This window comes from Phocoena phocoena, chromosome 5 (assembly GCF_963924675.1).
Source record: "Phocoena phocoena chromosome 5, mPhoPho1.1, whole genome shotgun sequence".
NCBI lineage: Eukaryota > Metazoa > Chordata > Mammalia > Artiodactyla > Phocoenidae > Phocoena > Phocoena phocoena.
In genome coordinates this window covers 109,197,805-109,220,145 of record NC_089223.1, presented here as the reverse complement: position 1 = coordinate 109,220,145, position 22,341 = coordinate 109,197,805, and the positions used below count along the sequence as shown (strand labels likewise).

Sequence of the window (22,341 nt, the reverse complement as noted above, 5' to 3'; positions counted from 1 at the left end):
TTCAGTGTTGTTTTCAGCTTCGTTAGTTTTCATCGTCTTTTGGCCTTTAAAAGTATTTTTAGTGTCTTCAAATGTTACTTTGAATAGAGGACTCATAGTTTTCTTAACAACACTTTGCTAATATGTGCATTTCATAGCCTCGTGGGTTGACTACAACAGATTCAAGCTATAAATGGCTTTCAAACAGGTTTTAGCACACAAATATACATTAATGTATAAATAAAAAATAGAATTCTTTTTCCATCAATGCTCTTGATTTGTGCTATGGATATATTCTTTAAGAGCAGTATGTAAACTATAAACCAAATTGTATGTTCCTATTAAACAACGGTTCTAGTAAGGGATTAGGAGATTTTCACATCACCTGGGATACTCTTAAACTGCCGACTTTAATGACAGTTTCAATTAGTTGAAAAGGGGCTCAGAGAACTCCTGGTAAGCATGCCCCTTCCTCTCGTCAACTTCCCGCCTCACAAAACAAATGGCCAGAGACTTGCTGCCCAGGAGGTGACGAGGATGGTTACCTGTATACTCCCCACAAGGATCGATCCCCTCAGGCCGATGTTCTTGCTGATGTCAGTCTTCACATTCTCTAACTGAAGTCTGGCCGTCTTCAGAGGACAAAGCCTTGCAAGGTGGCTGTTTCTGATCTCAAACCCGAGGTGGGCATCCCTCTGCTCCTCATTTGTAGACATCCAGATTAAACTTCCCTCAAATCTCAATTCCAAGCATCCCATATCCTGACCACCACTTCTTATCCTTCCAGCTCATTCCCTCTGGTATCCATACCCTAACAGCTCTCTGACCTCAACAGGACCTCCAAACTACTAAGCCCATGACCTTTTTCTATCCATCACTCAGTATGTGCCCCTTTCACTTAAATGACACAGTATCTTCCTTGTATACATCCTCAATTCCCTTGCTCTTCTGTTCCAACTTAAATCCAACTTTCCACCAGGTAGTGAATGTGGCTAGAAGGAAGAGGCATGCTAACTGGGTTCACTTGAAGTTCATGGCTCACATTGCAAGAAGGGCCCTCGGTGCTGCTTGACTGGTCAGTCGCATCTCTCACTCTCCTAGGCGACTATTTCTTGGAATCTCACACTCTTTCCCCTTTCGCAGCTGATAACTCCAATTGCTTCTTTTATAGGGAAAATCAGAGTGATCAGAAGCTAACTTCCACATTCACTCATTGCAAAGGTCCCCCCGGGACGGTTTCTTCCAGACAGCCACATGGCTTTAGGGCTCTGCTCAACTGTCACCTTTTCGGAAGGGCCTTCCCTAGTTACTATCAAAACCAGCATTCTTTTTTTTTTTTTTTAAGACAGTCATGTTTAATTACCTCACAACTGAAGCTGCCTTTGGGGCCAAGGGACAGGCTGTGAACCCAACACTCGAGCTGCACTCTAACCCTAGGTTTAGTCAACACGATTCTTTTCTCTACACAACAAGGTACAAACACAATATTATCTAAAATGCTACAAAGTTACAAAACTCCAAACAGAAAACGTATAGTACTGACTGTACAATAAAAGCCAAAAAAACAATGTACACGTTGCCAAGGTAACCTGCACGACCCACCATGTATACCAACACAACGCGGCGGGGGTCGGGGGGGGGGGGGTGTTCTGTGATGACCCGACAGACTCTCAAGTTACGAGTTTCAGAGAGAAAGGGAGACATGGGTGTGTGTGTGTGTGTGTGTGTGTGTGTGTGTGTGTGTGTGTACAACATAAGTACACGTGAAAAGAACCATTTTGGGTATTTGGCCCTAGAGGTCAGAAAAGGACTCATGCAGGGGAGCACGGCCAGGCTAACAAGAACGGCAGTTGCGTAAAAGCACACTTTTCCCGTGGGACCCTGCAGGCCACCAGATGGGCCCCAGGTCATCTGTGGAATGGGAAAACATGCTCCCAGGCTGGGGCTGTACCACCTCCTGGAGCCCCCTACTCCTCCCTGCGGCTCTGCCACTAAACTGCCTGTCAGGAACTAGAAATGCGTAAGCTTTAGCCAGAAGACTGGAGGGCATCTTTATAAGCACGCCCCCAAACCAATAACGCTCCTGCAGCCGGAACTCTGCCGCCAGGGGAAACGTGGCAATTACTGCCTTCACCTTCGAGGCCTGCCCGGGTAAGGGATTTCTTTCCAACCGATCCTCCTTCGTCTAGAAAAGTGACAAAAGTGAGTTGGCGGGAATACAAGTCACAGGGCAGAGCTTCGGTGGCCCTGCGCACCGGGAGGAGTTGAAGCTGGAGCAGCTCCTGGGACTGCGGCGGCTGGGGGACCTGAGCCGAGGGGGACGCGACCTTCTCCTCCTCCGTGGGGGGGGGGGGGGGGGGGCCTGCACCACATGGGAGGCGGTGGCGGCACTCTCCTTCCTGGGAGGGCTGAATCGCCTGGGGGGTGGCCGAGGCCAGGGGGCCAGCACAGCAGCGGCAGTGATCTGCTGGCCATCGATGTGTCCTCCGTCCGCGTGCTTCAGCACCTTCTCAGCTCCATCTGGATTCTCACACTCCACATATGCGTAGCCTGTAGACAGATGGGGGTGCATCCTTTCTACAGGCACGTCAATCATTTTAATTTTCCCGTAGGTGGAGAATATCTCCATATGATCCTCGGTCACATTCCTGGTGAGCCTTCCAGCGTGCACTTTGGTGGGTTTAGGGGAAGGGCTCCGCCGTTTCCTTTCCTTTTCATCTCTTTTGGGTGGTTTGGATTTGGAGCGGGAACGCCGCCTGCTGTCATGCCTGCGCCGAGAAGGGCTCGGAGAGCCAGGGGAGCTGCTGGAACTTCCGGAGTGGCTCGAGGCTGAAGAGGAGCTGCAGCCGCTGCTGGAGCCCGTGCTAAAACCAGCATTCTGGATTCCTTATCTGGCTTCATTTTTCTCCGTTACATTCACCACACCCGACATGTAAACGTACTGTCTTTCCCCCAGTCCTCCACAAGCTCACTCTGCAGTGTAAGCTCTGTGAAAGCAGGGATTTTATGTGTTTTGGGCCTAGAACAGTATCTAGCAAGGATTAGTACTTATAAATACTTATTAACTGAGGAACAAACTATCCAAAGACAAAACATTTCATCTTTCTTAAAGCAGAAACACGATACTTTGCGTTGTAAAATTACAGTACTCGGTTGCCCTTGGAGTACTGCAGTCGATCCTCGCGGCCCACAAGAGTCCCCTCCCGGATGCAGCACGGTGTGGGGACGGCTGGGAAAAGGTGGTGGGTGTGCAGAGCATCTGACGTCTACTATTGGCTCGGCCGCTAATTAGTAACGTCATCCGGGGTGAGTCATTTAACCTCTCATTTCTAGCAGGGAATGCGAGAGAGTACTTTTATTTTTATCCAAAGAAAAGAGGTCCACCAAACACAAACCGGTAGAAATCACTCACCACGCACATCGAGAGCCTTTTTCCTTCCAAAGTTCATCAATGGGACTTTCACAGTGTTTATAATAAAATTTTATTTACAAGCTAATGGATCATGAACAGTTTTTATATAGTAAATAAGCTGTTAGTAAATGAGTTTTTTTTTTCCATCAGAATAAAATCACTCTCAAAGTTCAAGATGGTAATCTTAAAGTCAATTCAACAGGATAGTCACAACGTTATAAAAATTTTCTTGCTATGCATGTGCAGGAAAAAAATGCCTAATTTAACCAAGAAAAACAAATTAAGGTTATGATTAGTCAATAATCATATGTGTTTTGAAAGTAGTGGTTTTTTAGAATACAAACAGAATAAGTACTTGATAATGTCCACAAATTAATGAAAACATATTCACATATATTACCTAGTGAAATGCGGTATCACTGCATTTCCCCAAGCAGTAAATTCAATACATCCTATATGTAAAAATACCACCAACACTCCCCGACCACAAACACACAAACACCAAGCCGTATTGTCAAGCAAAATATTTTTAATTAGTAGGCTGATCATAAATAAATCCACATAAAAGATTTAACAGAATTACAAAGAGTTTTGTGTTTCTTTTGTGGACTCAATTCGTAATATGCGTTAGTCAACCTCATTCTCTAACTGCCACCAAAAGAGTTGTCATCCAACAATGCAGCACAGTTTAAGCAATTCATATTCTGTAGTTACATTTTTACATTTTCTTTACAAATGTAACATTTATGTACATTATATATATATTGTTTTCTATAGTTCATGTACTGAAACTCTATTGTTTTTACAGGGAAAATACTGAATTCATTTAATGAATATGAATCATTCCTTGTTAAAAAGTAATTCATAGAAACAACACGGTACCACGGCCTTTTGGCATCTCTTGTCAGAGTTCAAGTCCAGAAATGTTATATTAATTATAAGAAAAGGGAATTTATCTAATATTACATTATGACATATCATCCCACGTAACTACGTAAGTTTGCCGGCTTGCAATGAACAGAGCACTGTACTGCTGCACTACTGCAAATGTGTGGAAACCAATTCAAAATATACTTCGCGAAACAGCATCATCTTTACCATTAATTTAGGATGAAGAAAATCTGTCAGGTTATTTCTTCCTCTTTACCTTTTGCCAAAGCCTCAGACCAGGTGCTATGCTACACATTGTCTCTTGTAACAACAAATGCCTACATTTCAACTCTCCTATGTGCTTCTCTGACAGATTACACTTTACCTAGGTTATAGACCATTTTCTTCTTATTCAATTTTATTCCACTTCACTTACAAATCTGCTGCTGAATGTGAAGCAAAAATTCATAGTAAGAGAATGCGGCTTCTGTCCGGTCTTCAATCAAATGTTGAAAAAATTCTGTTTTGGCAGGACTCTCATCTCTGAAGAAGAAAAAGGGGTTTTTATCTATAATGCATACTATTAAAAAGAATACTTATACATCAAAAAAAATGACTAATTCATAGGAACTTGAAAATGAATAGGGGATGTTAATCAAGTAATAGCATTCTACCACTGGAAGGTATTTTGATATTATTATTTAAAATTTGCTTTTGAAGACAAACAATTTCACAAAGACTGGACAGGATAAGACAATTTCATAATTACGTTATAGAAGTACTTACTTTACCACGTGAAGAATTGGGTTTAATGGTCTGTTGTCTCTAAGCCAGGTTATAAAGGATCTAGCTCTTTCTGATGAAAGGGTGTCTAGCTCTGGAAGATGTGTCTGGTAAAAAATGTAATTAGGAGATTATTTCCTTTCTCAGAGACTTAGGCAGTGTTAGGACTCAATCATGACTGCCACTATCACCAACCAACTGCCAGCACTCGACCCCCAGCCCAAACAGCAGCAACCAAACACGTGAAATTTACACTGTCGATACATCTGGTTATGTTTTTCTAAGTCACAGATACACGTACTGATAAGTATGTGACTGACATTTTACCTGAATACTATACTTTTTTCCAGACAAGTCAATAAAACATACACAATGATTAGTATCTCACATATATTGTTACACTTTGTATGTTTCTTCTAAAGGAAGTATTCAAGAGAAGGGGGCTATCACTAAGCTCCAATTTCACTTATAAACAACTATACATTATACCCTATTCTAATAATAGGCATTCTTAGGGAATTTTATGTTTTCTTTAGTTCTTAAAATTTAAGGGCAAGGAATTTTAAAGAATAGTGTGAATGTGTAAATATATTTAAACACTATATGCAAGACTATTTTAGATACCTAAAAAGTCTATTCTTTGCGCATTATTCTCTCTTCAGGTTGTATTCTTTTTAACAGATGCATAGATATTATTTATTTAATGCTACAAGTATATGTGTACATATAAATACTTCCATGAATATACCTATAGGATATATTCTTAGGAGTAAATAATTTACTGTTTTCTACACTGTGTGATTTTAATTTGAACAGATATTGTCAAACGATCCTCCAAAAGACTGTGTAAATGTAGAGTCCAATCAATAGTATTTGACAGGCCTGTTGACCTATTCCCTCTGCATTACTGCCTGTTATCAAATTTAAAAAAATTTTACCAGCTGGCAAAAATCTGATAAATGAAAGAAATGCTACACTGTTATTTTGTTTTCTTAATTACAAATGAAGTTGAACACTGTTTCATATGGCCACTACTGTATCTTCTGCCCATGAATTACCTGTTCAAATCATTCCTCATTTTTCTTTTCTTATTTGAGGGAGTGTGGGTGTCCTTTTCTTAAAGATTTGTAAGAGAACTTCTTATCCTAGAGAAATAAGCCCCTTCCCAGTCATATGAGTTACCGATAATCTTCTGATTTGGTTGTCTTTTGGCTTTATTTATTTTACCAGATAGAAATGTTTTATTTTTATGCTCTCAGATTCTTTAACCTTTTCTACCACTGACTTACAAAGGCCTTACCCATTTTAATATAATAAATATTATTTTTCTAATATTCCATTTTTTCAGTGATTTGAAATGCAATCTTTACCGCATTCTATTTTTCATGAATTAGATCCATTTCTGTACTCTGTTCTGTTCCACTGATATGTTTATTGTGCCAGTATTACAGTGCATAGATACAGCTATAAAATAAAGTTTACTATTTTATTTAGCAGGACCTGTTTTTCACATGATTTCCCCGTTGCTGATAGTATTCTCTCTTTTCAAACTTTTCCTTATTATCCTCATTTGTTGAGTCTTAGAAATGAACTCTGGGATTAATGTGTCAAATTAAAAAAAATAAATCAAACAGCAAATGTGGTAAGAATCACATTGACTTTATATTCATTTAGGAGAAAGGATATATTTACAATAAGGTAGGCCTTTTCCATTAAGTATAGAGAACTGCTTTCAGAATCATATTTCTTTGGTACTAACACACATACAGTAAAGGCCTACTGAAGAAATTATGTTTATTATCAGCAAAATAATTTCAATTAGAGAAGTTAAAGCTGTTGGAAAACAGTCTGGCAGTTGCTCAAAAAGTTAAACTTAGAGTTTACCATATGACCCGGCAATTCCACTCCTAGTTACATACCCAAGAAAGCTTGAAAACAGATGTTCACACAAACACTTCTACATGAACTGTTCATGGCAGCACTATTCACAACAGCCCCAGAGTAGAAATAACCTAAATGCCCATGAACAGATTACTGGATAAACAGAATGTGGTATATTCATACAATGGACTATTATTTAGTCATAAAAAAGAATGAACTACGGATACATACTACAACATGGATGAACCTTGAAAATACTGTGAGAAGTAAAAGAAGTCAAACACAAAAGGCTGCATATTGTGTGATTGCATGTACTGTATATGAATTGTCCAGAACAGGCAAATCCGTAGAGATAGAAAGTAAACTAGTGGTTGCCACGGGAAAACAGAAAGGAAGAACTGGGATTAGGAACCAAGATGGCAGAGTAGAAGGACGTGCTCTCACTCCCTCTTGCGAGAACACCAGAATCACAACTAGCTGCTGGACAATCATCGACAGGAAGACACGGGAACTCACCAAAAAAGGTACCCCACATCCAAAGACAAAGGAGACGCCACAGTGAGATGGTAGGAAGGGTGCAATCACAGTAAAATCAAATCCCATAACTGCTGGGTGGGTGACTCACAGACTGGAGAACACTCATACCACAAAAGTCCACCCACTGGAGTGAAGGTTCTGAGCCCCACGTCAGGCTTCCCAACCTGGGGTCCGGCAACGGGAGGAGAAATTCCTAGAGAATCAGACTTTGAAGGCTAGTGGGATTTGATTGCAGGACTTCAACAGGACTGGGGGAAATAGACACCACTCTTGGAGGGCACACAGAAAGTACTGTGTGCATCGGGACCCAGGGGAAGGAGCAGTGACCCCAGGGGAGACTGAACCAGACCTACCTGCTAGTGTTGGAGGGTCTCCTGCAGAGGCGGGGGGTGGCTGTGGCTAACCATGGAGACAAGGACACCGGCAGCAGAAGTTCTGGGAAGTACTCCTTGGCGTGAGCCCTCCCAGAGTCTGCCATTAGCCCCACCAAAGAGCCCAGGTAGGCTCCAGTGTTGGGTTGCCCCAGGCCAAATAACCAATAGGGAGGGAACCCAGCCCCACCCATCAGCAGTCAAGTGGATTAAAGTTTTACTGAGCTCTGCCCACCAGAGCAACAGTCAGCTCTACCCACCACCCATCCCTCCCATCAAGCCTCTTAGACAGCCTCATCCACGAGAGGGCAGACAGCAGGAGCAAGAAGAACTACAATCCTGCAGCCTGTGGAACAAAACCTACATTCACAGAAAGGTAGACAAGATGAAAAGGCAGAGGGCTATGTACCACATGAAGGAACAAGAAAAAACCCCAGAAAAACAACTAAATGAAGTGGAGATAGGCAACCTTCCAGAAAAAGAATTCAGAATAATGATAGTGAAGATGATCCAGGACCTCGGAAAAAGAATGGAGGCAAAGATCGAGAAGATGCAAGAAATGTTGCATCTAGAAGACCTAGAAGAATTAAAGAACAAACAAACAGAGATGAACAATACAATAACTGAAATTAAAACTACACTAGAAGAAATCAATAGCAGAATAACTGAGGCAGAAGAACGGATAAGTGACCTGGAAGACAGAATGGTGGAATTCACTGCTGTGGAACAGAATAAAGAAAAATGAATGAAAAGAAATGAAAACAGCCTAAGAGACCTCTGGGACAAAATTAAATGCAACATTCGCATTATAGGGGTCCCAGAAGGAGAAGAGACAGAGAAAGGACCCGAGAAAATATTTGAAGAGATTATAGTCAAAAACTTCCCTAACATGGGAAAGGAAACAGCCATCTAAGTCCAGGAAGCGCAGAGAGTCCCATACAGGATAAACCCAAGGAGAAGCACACAGAGACACACAGTAATCAACTTGGTAAAAATTACAGACACAGAAAAATTACTGAAAGCAGCAAGGGAAAAACGACAAATAACATACAAGGGAAATCCCATAAGGTTAACAGCCGATTTCACAGCACAAACTCTACAAGCAAGAATGGAGTGGCATGATACACTTAAAGTGATGCAAAGGAAGAAACTACAACAAAGATTACTCTACCCAGCAAGGATCTCATTCAGATTCGATGGGGAAATCAAAAGATTTACAGACAAGAAAAGCTAAGAGAATTCAGCACCACCAAACCAGCTCTACAACAAATGCTAAAGGAACTTCTCTAAGTGGGAGACACAGAGAAGAAAGAACCTACAAAAACAAACCCAAAACAATTAAGAAAATGGTCATAGGAACATACACATCAATAATTACCTTAAACATGAATGGATTAAATGCTCCAACCAAAAGACACAGGCTTGCTGAATGGATACAAAAACAATCTATATGCTGTCTACAAGAGACCCACTTCAGATCTAGGGACACATACAGACTGAAAGTGAGGGGTTGGAAAAAGATATTCCATGCAAATGGAAATCAAAAGAAAGCTGGAGTAGCAGTACTCATATCAGATAAAATAGACTTTAAAATAAAGAATGTTACAAGAGACAACGAAGGACACTACATAATGATCAAGGGATCAATCCAAGAAGAAGATATAACAATTATAAATATATATGCACCCAACATAGGAGCACCTCAATACGTAAGGCAACTGCTAACAGTTATAAAAGAGGAAATCGACAGTAACACAATAATAGTGGGGGACTTTAACACCTCACTTACACCAATGGACAGATCATCCAAAATGAAAATAAATAAGGAAACAGAAGCTTTAAATGACACAGTAGACCAGATAGATTTAATTGATATTTATAGGACATTCCATCCAAAAACAGCAGATTACACTTTCTTCTCAAGTGTGCACGGAACATTCTCCAGGATAGATCACATCTTGGGTTAGAAATCAAGCCACAGTAAATTTAAGAATACTGAAATCATATCAGGCATCTTTTCTGACCACAACGCTATGAGACTAGAAATGAATTACAGGGAAAAAAACGTAAAAAAACAAACACATGGAGGCTAAACAACATGTTACTAAATAACCAGGAGATCACTGAATACATCAAAGAGGAAATCAAAAAATACCTAGAGACAAATGAAAATGAAAACACGACAATCCAAAACCTATGGGATGCAGCAAAAGCATTTCTAAGAGGGAAGTTTATAGCTATTCAAGCCTACCTCAAGAAACAAGAAAAATCTCAAATAAACAATCTAACCTTACACCTAAAGGAAATAGAGAAAGAAGAACAAACAAAACCCGAAGTTAGCAGAAGGAAAGAAATCATAAATATCAGAGCAGAAATAAATGTAACAGAAACAAAGAAAACAATAGCAAAGATCAATAAAACTAAAAGCTGGTTCTTTGAGAAGATAAATAAAATTGATAAACCATTAGCCAGATTCATCAAGAAAAAGAGGGAGAGGACTCAAATCAATAAAATTAGAAATGAAAAAGTTACAACAGACACCGCAGAAATACAAAGCATCCTAAGAGACTACGACAAGCAATTCCATGCCAATAAAATGGACAACCTGGAAGAAATGGACAAATTCTTAGAAAGGTATAACCTTCCAAGACTGAACCAGGAAGAAATAGAAAATATGAACACACCAATCACAAGTAATGAAATTGAAACTGTGATTAAGAACCTTCTAACAAACAGAAGTCCAGGACCAGATGGCTTCACAGGTGAATTCTATCAAACACTTAGAGAAGAGCTAACACCTATCCTTCTCAAACTCTTCCAAAAAATTCCAGAGGAAGGAACACTCCCAAACTCATTCTATGAGGCCACCATCACCCTGATACCAAAAGTAGACAAAGATACTACAAAAAAAGAAAATTACAGACCAATATCACTGATGATTATAGATGCAAAAATCCTCAACAAAAACCTAGCAAACAGAATCCAACAACACATTAAAAGGACCATACACCATGATCAAGTAGGATTTATTCCAGGGATGCAAGGATTCTTCTATATACATAAATCAATCAATGTGATACACCATATTAACAAATTGAAGAATAAAAACCATATGATCATTCAACAGATGCAGATAAAGCTTTCGACACAATTCAACACCCATTTATGATAAAAACTCTTCAGAAAGTGGGCAGAGAGGGAACCTACCTCAACATAATAAAGGCCATATATGACAAACCCACAGCAAACATCATTCTCAATGGTGAAAAACTGAAAGCATTTCCTCTAAGATCAGGAACAAGACAAGGATTGTCCCCTCTTACCACTATGTAGTATTCAACATAGTTTTGGAAGTCCTAGCCTTGGTAATCAGAGAAGAAAAAGAAATAAAAGGAATACAAATTGGAAAAGAAGAAGTAAAACTGTCACTGTTTGCAGATGACATGATACTATACATAGAGAATCCTAAAGATGCCACCAGAAAACCACTAGAGCTAATCAGTGAAATTGGTAAAGTTGCAGGATACAAGATTAATGCACAGAAATCTCTTGCATTCCTATACACTAATGATGAAAAATCTGAAAGAGAAATTAAAGAAACACTCCCATTTATCATTGCAACAAAAAGATAAAATACCTAGGAATAAAACTACCTAGGGAGACAAAAGACCTGTACGCAGAAAACTATAAGACACTGATGAAAGAAATTAAAGATGATACCAACAGATGGAGAGATATACCATGTTCTTGGATTGGAAGAATCAATATTGTGAAAATGACTATACTACCCAAAGCAATCTACAGAATCTATGCAATCCCTATCAAAGTACCAGTGGTATTTTATATGGGACTAGAACAAAAAATCTTAAAATTTGTATGGAGACATAAAACACTCTGAAGAGCCAAAGCAGTCTTGAGGGAAAAAAATGGAGCTGGAGGAATCAGGCTCCCTGACTTCAAACTACACTACAAAGCTACAGTAATCAAGACAATATGGTACTGGCACAAAAACAGGAACATAGATCAATGGAACAAGATAGAAAGCCCAGAGAGAAACCCACGCTCCTATGGACAACTAACCTATGACAAAGGAGGCAAGGATATACAATGGAGAAAAGACAGTCTCTTCAATTAGTGGTGCTGGGAAAACTGGAGAGCCACATGTAAAAGAATGAAATTAGAACACTCCCTAACACCATACACAAAAATAAACTCAAAATGGATTAGGGACTTAAATGTAAAACTCTTAGAGGAAAACACAGGAAGAACACTCTGACATAAATCACAGCAAGATCTTTTTTGATCCACCTCCTAGAGTAATGGAAATAAAAACAAAAATAAACAAATGCCACCTAATGAAACTTAAAAGCTTTTGCACAGCAAAGGAAACCATAAACAAGATGAAAAGACTACTCTTAGGAGAAAATATTTGCAAACGAATCAACAAAGGATTGATCCCCAAAATATATAAACAGCTCATGTAGCTCAATATTAAAAAAAAAACAATCTAATCCAAAAATGGGCAGAAGACCTAAACAGACATTTCTCCAAAGAAGACATACAGATAGCCAAGAAGCACATGAAAAGCTGCTCAAGATCACTAACTATTAGAGAAATGCAAATCAAAACTACAATGAGATATCACCTCACACCAGGCAGAATGGGCATCTTCAGAAAATCTACAAACAACAAATGCTGGAAAGGGTGTGGAGAAAAGGGAACCCTCTTGCACTGTTGGTGGGAATGTAAATTGATACAGCCACTATGGAGAACAGTATGGAGGTTCCTTAAAAATCTGAAAAGAGAATTACCATATGACCCAGCAATCCCACTACTGGGCATATACCCAGAGAAAACCATAATTCAAAAAGACACATGAAACCCAATGTTCATTGCAGCACTATTTACAATAGCCAGGTCATGGAAGAAACCTAAATGCCCATTAACAGATGAATGGATAAAGAAGATGTGGTACATATATACCACGGAATATTAGTCATAAGAAGGAACGAAATTGGGTCATTTGTAGAGATGTGGATGGATCTAGAGACTGTCAAACAGAGTAAAGTAAGTCAGAAAGAGAAAAACAAATATCGTATATTAACACATGTATGTGGAATCTAGAAAAATGGTACAGATGAACCGGTTTGCAGGGCAGAAGTTGAGACACAGATGTAGAGAACAATCGTATGGACACCAAGTGGGAAAGTGGCGGGGTGGTGGTGGTGGTGGTGGTGGTGGTGGTATGAATTGGGCGATTGGGATGGACATGTATACACTGATGTGTATAAAATTGATGACTAATAAGAACCTGCTGTATAAAAAAATAAATAAAATTAAATTAAAAAAAAAGAAAGGATAACTGGGGGATATAGGTTTCTTTTTGAGGTGAATGCTCTGAAATTAGATACTGGAAATCGTTGTAAACATTGTGAATATACTAAAAACTAATGCCCTGTACACTTTAAAATGGTTAAAATGTGACTCATGGGAATTTTATCTCACAGAACAAATTTTAAACAAGTACACAAAATCCACTGACCATTTTCTGTGGTATTGATGCAAAATTCGGATACCCGAGCACATCCTCTATAAAGTTACTGTCACAGCTTTTTCCAATCCAAATGTAAAAAACCTAAAAATAACAATAACAAAATATTAAAACTCCCTAATCAGAAACCCAGTATAGCTACTTTTCTCAAAATTATCAAGCATAAAAGAGGCAAAGTATACTAACTCAAATCAAGTAGGAACAAACATGAAAGTAAAAAAGGAAACCTGTAACTGGCACATTTGGAATCTACATTCAGGAATCTAGAGTGGTTCATATCTTCTCTGCTTAAATGTCAAGGCTTCTCATAAAATATATTTTATTGCTTTCCTTACCTTTTTCCCAACAGGAATGTAATGCTTCAACCAGGATAACTGACTTTCTCTATATCCTACCCACTAGTTCCATCATTTCAATTACTGTCTCTGGACAGTAACTAATGCCTTCCACCCCTACCCTATTCCTGCCCCACCCCATACTGTGGCTATCAGAATCCCTTTCCTGCTCACAAGGCATCATTTATGAAGCCATCTTGCCCATTCTGACACGCTTCACCACCACCCTGTCCAATGACGTCTCCTGAACTCCTAATTATTAATGGCATTTCAGACAACGGATCAAGTTAAACTAGATAAATTCTTGAGATCCCTTTGAATTTTATGATTCTTGATGGTAAAATCGTTGAAGACAGGAATTTATCTCTTTACTTCTCTTAAATAAATTGACCACCTGTGCCAGTTACCAATTTACTGCCTTTGAGTTCCTAATCCACCTTTCATTGCCTGATCTGTGATAACAGAGCTGGACCCTCTAAGTGTTTCTCCTTTTGCCAGCTGGAAGTGTTAAGCTTTTGTCAGTAGTGGGTGCTTACAGAGCCACAGTCCATAAGGAAAGCACCGTCTCGTGTCAGTTTCTCTGCAGACAATTTCTGAAGAGGTGGCTGAGGTACCACTCTGTCATTAACATGTATTGCACCCTGAAAAGAAAAAGATGGAATGTGAATGTACTTACATTACTATTATTACAGGCTGGAAGCTAATGGCCACTAGCTCTTTATGAAATACTGAAAAATGATACTTGAGAACTTTGTAGGATGCAAAAAATTACAGCTGACCTTTGAACAACATGGGTTTGAACTACATGGGTCCACCTATATGCAGTTCTTTTCAATAAATAAATAAATAAATACTACAGTACTACATGATCTGCAGTTGGCTGAATACAGAACAGAGGACACAGAGGACTGACTATAAAGTTACACACGGATTTTCAGTTGCACAGGGGTTGGTGGCCCTAACCCCCTCGTTGTTCAAGGGTCAACTATATTGATAATACATTACCACCTTGGCTGTAGAATCAAGATGCTCAGATGTATTTAAATTAGAAGATTCTTGAATGTATTCAAATTTAAAAGATAAAAACATGAATAAGTAAATGACCTGTCCATTTCCTTCCCTTCTGGGATCAGGATATGTTAAAACTATGACTACTAAATCTGCTGCAAAGGACTTTTTTACATTCCTCCAGTAACAAAATACAGAGATGATTCCAAATAGCAGAGTTTTAACACAAGGAAGAAAAAAGACATTACAGATTTGCATATTAAAAATACTGTTGGGGCTTCCCTGGTGGCACAGTGGTTGAGAGTCCGCCTGCCAATGCAGGGGACATGGGTTTGTGCCCCGGTCCGGGAGGATCCCACATGCCGTGGAGCGGCTGGTCCCGTGAGCCATGGCCGCTGAGCCTGCGCGTCTGGAGCCTGTGCTCTGCAGCAGGTGAAGCCACGACAGTGAGAGGCCCACGTACCGCAAAAAAAAAAAAAAAAAATACTGTTGGATACCAGATTTGGTTTACAATAATATAATCAAAGTTTCACTCTGATCACATCAGAAACAGTCAATATCTTCAAAATATAGATGAAACTGCCCACTCTATAGCATACCTTTGCAGTAAATGTAAGCAAACCCACAAGGTGAATTACTTCCCATATGAAACTATTTTTGAAAACTCTGTAACTATGACAGTATCTAATAGTTCTATTGTCCAATCAAATCCATAGTTAGTGTCCTTATTTAATGTATTATTACCACAGGGGAAAAACAGATGGAAGAAATTGCTAATAATACATTACTACCTTAGCTGTAGAATCAAGACACCCAAATAAATTTAAATTAAAAAATTTCAAACACATTGAAAAAACAAATCATACCTCATCTGTCAGTCTGTCTATCCTGTATAAGTTGGGATGAATCATTTTCATTAGATGAACAAGTGGCTGACACTTTATCTGACACATGGCATATACACGATCATCCAGGCGTGTGCTTGTACCAGTTCTAAATGCTTTCTACATGGAAAAACGATACACATTTTTCAGTAAAACATAAATATAGTGGACAAATATTAAAACAAATATATACCATCAGTCATGGAAAAAGCACAGCCTTCAAAGCAGACAGGCTTGGATTCAATTTTCAACTCTGACATTCAATAGGTAGGTATGTGAGCAAGTAACTCAGCTTCTCAAAGCTATACTGTCATCATAAGAAAAACAGGGAAAATACTACTCACCTCTCTAGGCTGCTGTAAGGATTAAATAAGATGATGTATATATAACACCTATTGTGGTGCCTAAGACTTGGGAAGATGTTCAATGAACAGTAGGTCCTTTCCTTCAAGTCTCTTTCCAGGAGCACACACTACGAGTGCGCTATACGCACACCATTATTCAAGCTGCTCCCACATGTTAAACTGAGAGCATATGGCTGTATGAGACTCATCATGTATTTGTATACCGTCATTTCCCACTCACATTTTCCTGTTCAAAACTTTTCCAATGCTAAGCTGTGTAATTGGCTAATCAAATATTTAAAACCCCTCAGAAAACCTAGGTTTCATTTTTCACCTATGTATCAAGAATTTCAAAAGACTTTATTAAATCTAACAGTATATAGAGAACTACCTGTTTGAGAAGGGCCAAAACATAGAGAGGAAACAACTTGAGGGAGCTGGGTGCTATCAACCCAGAGTGCTGTAAATTTGAGACAGTTGAGCCGTATGCAGATAATGAATCCACCACAGCGTTCACTAAGGCGTCTCTTGCATCCGATAGACTTGATGAAATTGATCGATCCACAGCTATAAAGCAACCAAAATGAAAAAGAATTTAATCATTAGATGCCAATGAATACTATGAGATACAATTTACATGCAATATTTAAGAAAGCAACAAAAATTCCATTTTTAGGTTAGAAAAATACATTTCACTTGCTCCCTCAATTTAAAAGCATCTGGGCACTTCCCTAGCAGTCCAGTGGTTAAGACTTCCACTGCAGGGGGTGTGGGTTCAACCTCTGGCTGGGTAGCTAAGCTCATGTATATGCCGTGCAGTGCAGCCATTAAAAAAAAAAAAAAATCTACTCATTAGACAATTTTGGAACTAAATCTGAATAAATCTGACAATCAGAACAAATCTAGATTGTTTTGGACCTTTTTGTTTTAATCTTTTTAAGTCTAAAAACACTTAATTGCTATTGATATTAGAGAAGATGTACCATCCATCTACTTCTGAGAAAGCTCTGGGTATCTTTTCATTACTCAAACAATAGTCACGTGTATAAAGCATCGTTCTTTTCTGCATAAACAATGCAAGTTCTGCAATCTGAATTATCCCTTACGATCCTCTAATATCTTCTCTGTCAAAGCATTCCTTACTCAACAAAAAAAGAGGGCAAACTAAACACAGGTTCTCTAAATATAGACAATGAAGAGCCAGGTATCAGTGTGGAACTTATTTTCCTCCAGGTACATATTTTAGTAAAACAGAGATACAAATGCCCAAGTATTAAAAATAAAACAATTGTTGAAAAATAGTTATAGTATAATTAATTTGAAATATAGGATAAAAATGATAATTAAAATATTGGGATCCTTAGTAAATGTTATTAAACTTTTTCCCAAAATAAGTACTAATGTTTACCTTTCTCCAGGACTACATGGAAAATAACAAGGTTCATTTTACCTCTACATTCATCTAAAAGGTAAATTCATTAAAAACAAAACACTGTGTTATACTAATTCTCCAAAGGAGTTTTTTAAACTTACATATAATAAAATTTACTTTTCAGAGTGTCATATATGTATGTCAAATGCATAGCCATGTAATCACTGCCACAATCAAGATCCATCATTCTAAAAGTATCCCCTGTGGCTGCCCCTTTGTAGTGAAATCCTCCCCCTGCTACCAACCCTGATAATCACTATCTATTCTTCATTCCCATAATTCTCACTTTTCCAGAATGTCATATAAATGGAATCATACGTATGTAGTCTTTTGAGTCTAGTTTCTTTCACTTAGCATAATGCCTTTGAGAGTCACACCCATTCACATATCAACAGTTCGTTCCTTTTTATTGCCGAGTTATATTCCATTATACGGATGTACCATAATTTGTTCACGCATTCACCATTTGAAAAACGTCTGAGTTGTTACCAGTTATTAGTGATTATGAATCCCACACATAATTTTTAAACTAAAGAATTAATAAGAAATATAAGAACAGTCCAATTCACACTGTTGCAAATGAAAATGTAAAACATATACTTTTTTTTTTTTTTTTTTTTTGCGTTATGCGGGCCTCGCACTGTTGTGGCCTCTCCCGTTGCGGAGCACAGGCTCCGGACGCGCAGGCTCAGAGGCCATGGCTCACGGGCCTAGCCGCTCTGCAGCATGTGGGATCTTCCCGGACTGGGGCACGAACCCGTGTCCCCTGCATCGGCAGGCGGGCTCTCAACCACTGCGCCACCAGGGAAGTCCAAAACATATACTTTTTAAATAAGGGATTTCTAGGGTAAAAAAAATGCCCAGGTTTCAGTTTTTAGGACAGGAAAATATATTTCACCTGTTGCTTCACTTTTTTACTCACCCATGTTTGCCAGGAGGCAGATGGAAGCTTGTACATCAGCCCCTGCGTACACATCTGCTAGCGAACTGACCACTGGCAAGCAAAGTGTGTGCACTCTAATTCTCCGCTCACCTAATGAAAGGATGGATCCATGTCATTGCAAAATACATTAGACCAAGAAAGAAAGAAAGCAGACAGGTTAAAATATTATTCAAGCTATTGTTTTGATTGTATTAAATCACCATTTAATTTTGATTTTGAAACGCAAAAACAAAGTTTTACAATAAACATGTTTTAAAGAAAATTAAACATTCTCCAAATCTGAACAAAGACTATGAACATATATTTTTTATATAGTCGAACATTAGGTTCTGGTTTTATCTTAATATCACTCACTCTAAATTATACGCAACATAATAAAATGTCAGAAAACTTAGACTATGAAATAACAAATGTAGGCCTGAAGTGGCATGCAGAATTTCTTATGTTATGGGGAAAGAAAGAATGCTCAGGATGACACAGGTAGATTTAGTATGAGTTATTATAATAGCATGATCCTGGGAATACAAATCTTCCACAAGTCAAAAAAGATATCTTTAAAGATTCAAAAATGAATATAAAAAAAAGAATGGAACATATATTTGATTAACTAATACAAATTCCATTACTTCCCACTGGTGTTCATTCTTTCTCCCTATTCTCCCAGCACGTGAAAGGAGGGGAGAATTACTGTTGCAGGTTATATTTCATTTCTGTTAACATTACCCTTGCTTGATGTATATAACAGGGCTGTCTGAAAGCACACTAAGGAAGTATCCGTCAAACTTTCTTCAATTGACAGCTGTACTGCAAATCCAGCATCAGGATTGATGTTGGCGAGGGATAACAAGTCAGTGGAACGGACAAAGAAGTTTCCATGAAAAGTGTGCATGGAAAGACCTACAGAAGAGAAAACTTGTTATAAAAGATGAGGTAACATTAGTATCTTTACCTCAGGCTAAAGCTACTTTCTTTTTTTTTTTTTTTTTAATTGCAGTATGCGGGCCTCTCACTGCTGCGGCCTCTCCCGCTGCAGAGCACAGGCTCTGGATGCGCAGGCTCAGCGGTCATGGCTCACGGGCCCAGCCGCTCCGTGGCATGTGGGATCCTCCTGGACCGGGGCACAAACCTGTGTCCCCTGCATCGGCAGGTGGACTCCCAACTCCTGTGCCACGAGGGAAGCCCTAAAGCTACTGCTTAAAATAAAAAATATCTCTGATTTTGAATCAAAAGGATAACTGGGGAGTAGTATTGGATTGTTGGTGGAGGTTCTAAAATATCAATTCAAAAACACCAAGGCAGGTTATATAAAAGGAGGCTACACATTTAACTTGTATTGACGATCTTATAATATTTTCCTATAGGTAATTTGAAGTCAGACAAAAAAGACCTAACGTACAAAATTAAACAAATGATGGTTACTATACAACTTACTTAAGAATAAAAATAAGGGATGAGAATCCCTCCAGCAAACATTCACATAAAAGAGATAATGTAAATTGAAGACCATTTGAATGATTAGGAAGGCAAAGATTATTAATCTGACGATTTTCACTTAAGATCTTCCCTATTCCTCAAATTCTTCTGAAATCACCTCCAACGTGGACTTTCTCGTGGGTTCTTTCTAGTAAAGCAAAACATTACCTTTGCCCACTTATTCAAATTGCTTAAAAAATTGGGCAATTATTTAATAACTATATTTAAAACAGGGTATAGCTAACTGGACCAAGCAGAAAATCGTTTATGATTATTATAGGTAGTCAAAGGTCATCAGTATATGAATGCTTATTAATTTTGACAAAAGTATATAAATATAAAGTATAATTTATATAATTTCATACCTTTAGTACACCTTATTCTCATAACAGCTTCAAATCCAATTTTTCTTGTGAGGTATCGTTTTAGATCTTTTTGTAACTTTTCTGCTTGTGAAGGATTGTGAGTATAGTGGAAAGATGGGTAATAATAGATGCACCCTGCAGAATACTTGGACATGCAAGCTTTAGAAAGAAATATAAGTATTAGCTACAGAAACAATAATATTCTACTTGTCCAATAGCAGTGCACATTCTGTATTATGAAGAACTCTAACTCGTAGTGAAAAAAAAATAAAGTGGTCAAAATGGGGATAATACATGTATCTGAGAAACATAAACATTTGTAAAATATATAATAAATTTACTGTTGAGCAGAATGGTAAAGGAATTGTATTTGAAAAAAACAACAACAACCCATAATAGCATTTTATATGTGTATAGTGCTTTAAAGTTTACGGGTAATTTTCATAGACACTATCTAATTCACATCTTTCTCCCCAAACTATTGAGAACTCTTAGTAAAGAGTTTAGATTTAATTATATGCTAAAAATGTTTATGTAAACAGATAAACACAATGGTATCTCCTTACCTAGAGAAGCGAGATCAGAGTACTGTGAACTTAAAAGGAACAGATCCACTGCAGTCTGCTGCCCTGAGCAATCTAAAGCAAGTTTCTTATAAAAATCAGTTGCAGGGCCAAGATGCTGTACAACCTAAGTCAACAGGTCATAAAGTAAGAGCTAGAAACCTTGAATTATGCATATATTTCTGTCTGTTAAAATAAGAAGAGGATATCCTCTGTCCCCCTATCAAACTAAGGAGTTTTTAAAATGTCTAGGTAGTTGGCACAAATTTCCTATGAGGATAATAACAATCGCTAACATTTATAAAGCACTTATGTGCCAGCACAGATATTTAATATAGATTATTTAACCCTCATAATAACATATATCTCATAGAGTTACCAACATTTTACAGATGAAAGAACTGAGGCCAAAAAAATGATTATGTAACTCGACCAGTTACGTTGTCATTCAGTGGCAGATGCTGGAATATAATAAACCCAAGAAGTCTGGCTCCAGAGTGAGTGCTGTTACCCATTACTGTACGGATACTTTTACATAACAACATGAGAATAACAGATTAAGGAAAGTTTTTCCTGTTGGTATGAGGACACTTGAGTTGAGGAGGTGGCACCGGAGAAGAGTTAAGAATGCAAGAGCCGGGCTCCAAGTTCTTAATTACTATGCTACATTGCACAGCAAAATGTTTCAATCTTCTTAACTGTAGTGTATGACTATTATATCAGAGTTTAAAACGGAAGAGATACTTAAGCTTTTGAGTCCCAGGCAGATAGAGAACATTTCTAGAAGTTAAATGAGAAAAAAAACCCTAAAACTGTATCAAAGAATCAGTAAACACTTTGCTCTGTTCAAAACACCTCAGTATTTTGTAATGGATTACAATATAGTGCTATTCTTCTTTAGCAAATTGGTAAAGAATAAAAAAGCAACAATACTTAATGGTGGCTAGAAGATGAGTCCTTAAGAGTACAGGTTGATAAAACCCCCAGTAAGTAGAATACAATAGTAATTTAAATACAGTTTACACTCATTGATCCAATTATTTCACTTCTAGGAATTTATCTTATGGAAAAAACGAACACGTGGCTAAAGATTTATAACACTATTAAACGTGTTTACTTCATACTCATAACTAGTTGTAATGGCATTTTCATACATATATAATTTGAGGTCAGAAAAAACTTATGTACAGAACAAAAATGATTGTCCCAGTTCATTTATTATTTGAAATAGGGATTAAAATACCCTGACCAAATCTTCATGTAAAACCCTAGTAATATTCAGCCTCATATTCTTTTTCTTTTAATAGTGAAAACACTGGCGACAACTATTCAACAGCTAGCAGGCAATTAATTAAATCGAGTTTTTCACATTTACTAAAAAACATTTTTTAGGAGAATTTTTAGGGACCTCAGAAGATGCTATGTACTCTTCAATGAAAAAAGTCATTTAAAAATATAGAATAATGTATGATACCCAGTTATGCTTATTTGTATAACTAAATGCTATTATCCTGACAGTGAGATAATTGACTTATATTTGTTTCCACTTTCCAAGTTTTATACAATGATTTATATTACCTGTATAATAAAAAAGTTTGTTAGTATGTGCA

At 38.0% G+C, this 22,341-nt stretch overlaps 1 protein-coding gene across 3 annotated transcripts in view; it reads right to left on the bottom strand.

Annotated features, from left to right (window-relative positions):
- Window positions 1–4,689: 4,689 nt before the first annotated feature.
- Window positions 4,690–22,341, bottom strand: part of SEC24B (SEC24 homolog B, COPII coat complex component) — a 93,826-nt gene continuing 76,174 nt past the window's right edge. For all 3 annotated transcript variants that reach the window (XM_065877346.1, XM_065877347.1, XM_065877348.1), the window contains 10 exons: window positions 20,735–20,858; window positions 20,169–20,327; window positions 19,054–19,227; window positions 18,310–18,420; window positions 16,347–16,522; window positions 15,594–15,731; window positions 14,256–14,360; window positions 13,376–13,468; window positions 5,048–5,151; window positions 4,690–4,804 (listed from right to left, as the gene is read on the bottom strand). In XM_065877346.1, the coding sequence (XP_065733418.1) occupies window positions 4,690–4,804; window positions 5,048–5,151; window positions 13,376–13,468; window positions 14,256–14,360; window positions 15,594–15,731; window positions 16,347–16,522; window positions 18,310–18,420; window positions 19,054–19,227; window positions 20,169–20,327; window positions 20,735–20,858 (1,299 nt within the window). The remainder of the gene's footprint in view (window positions 4,805–5,047; window positions 5,152–13,375; window positions 13,469–14,255; window positions 14,361–15,593; window positions 15,732–16,346; window positions 16,523–18,309; window positions 18,421–19,053; window positions 19,228–20,168; window positions 20,328–20,734; window positions 20,859–22,341) is intronic.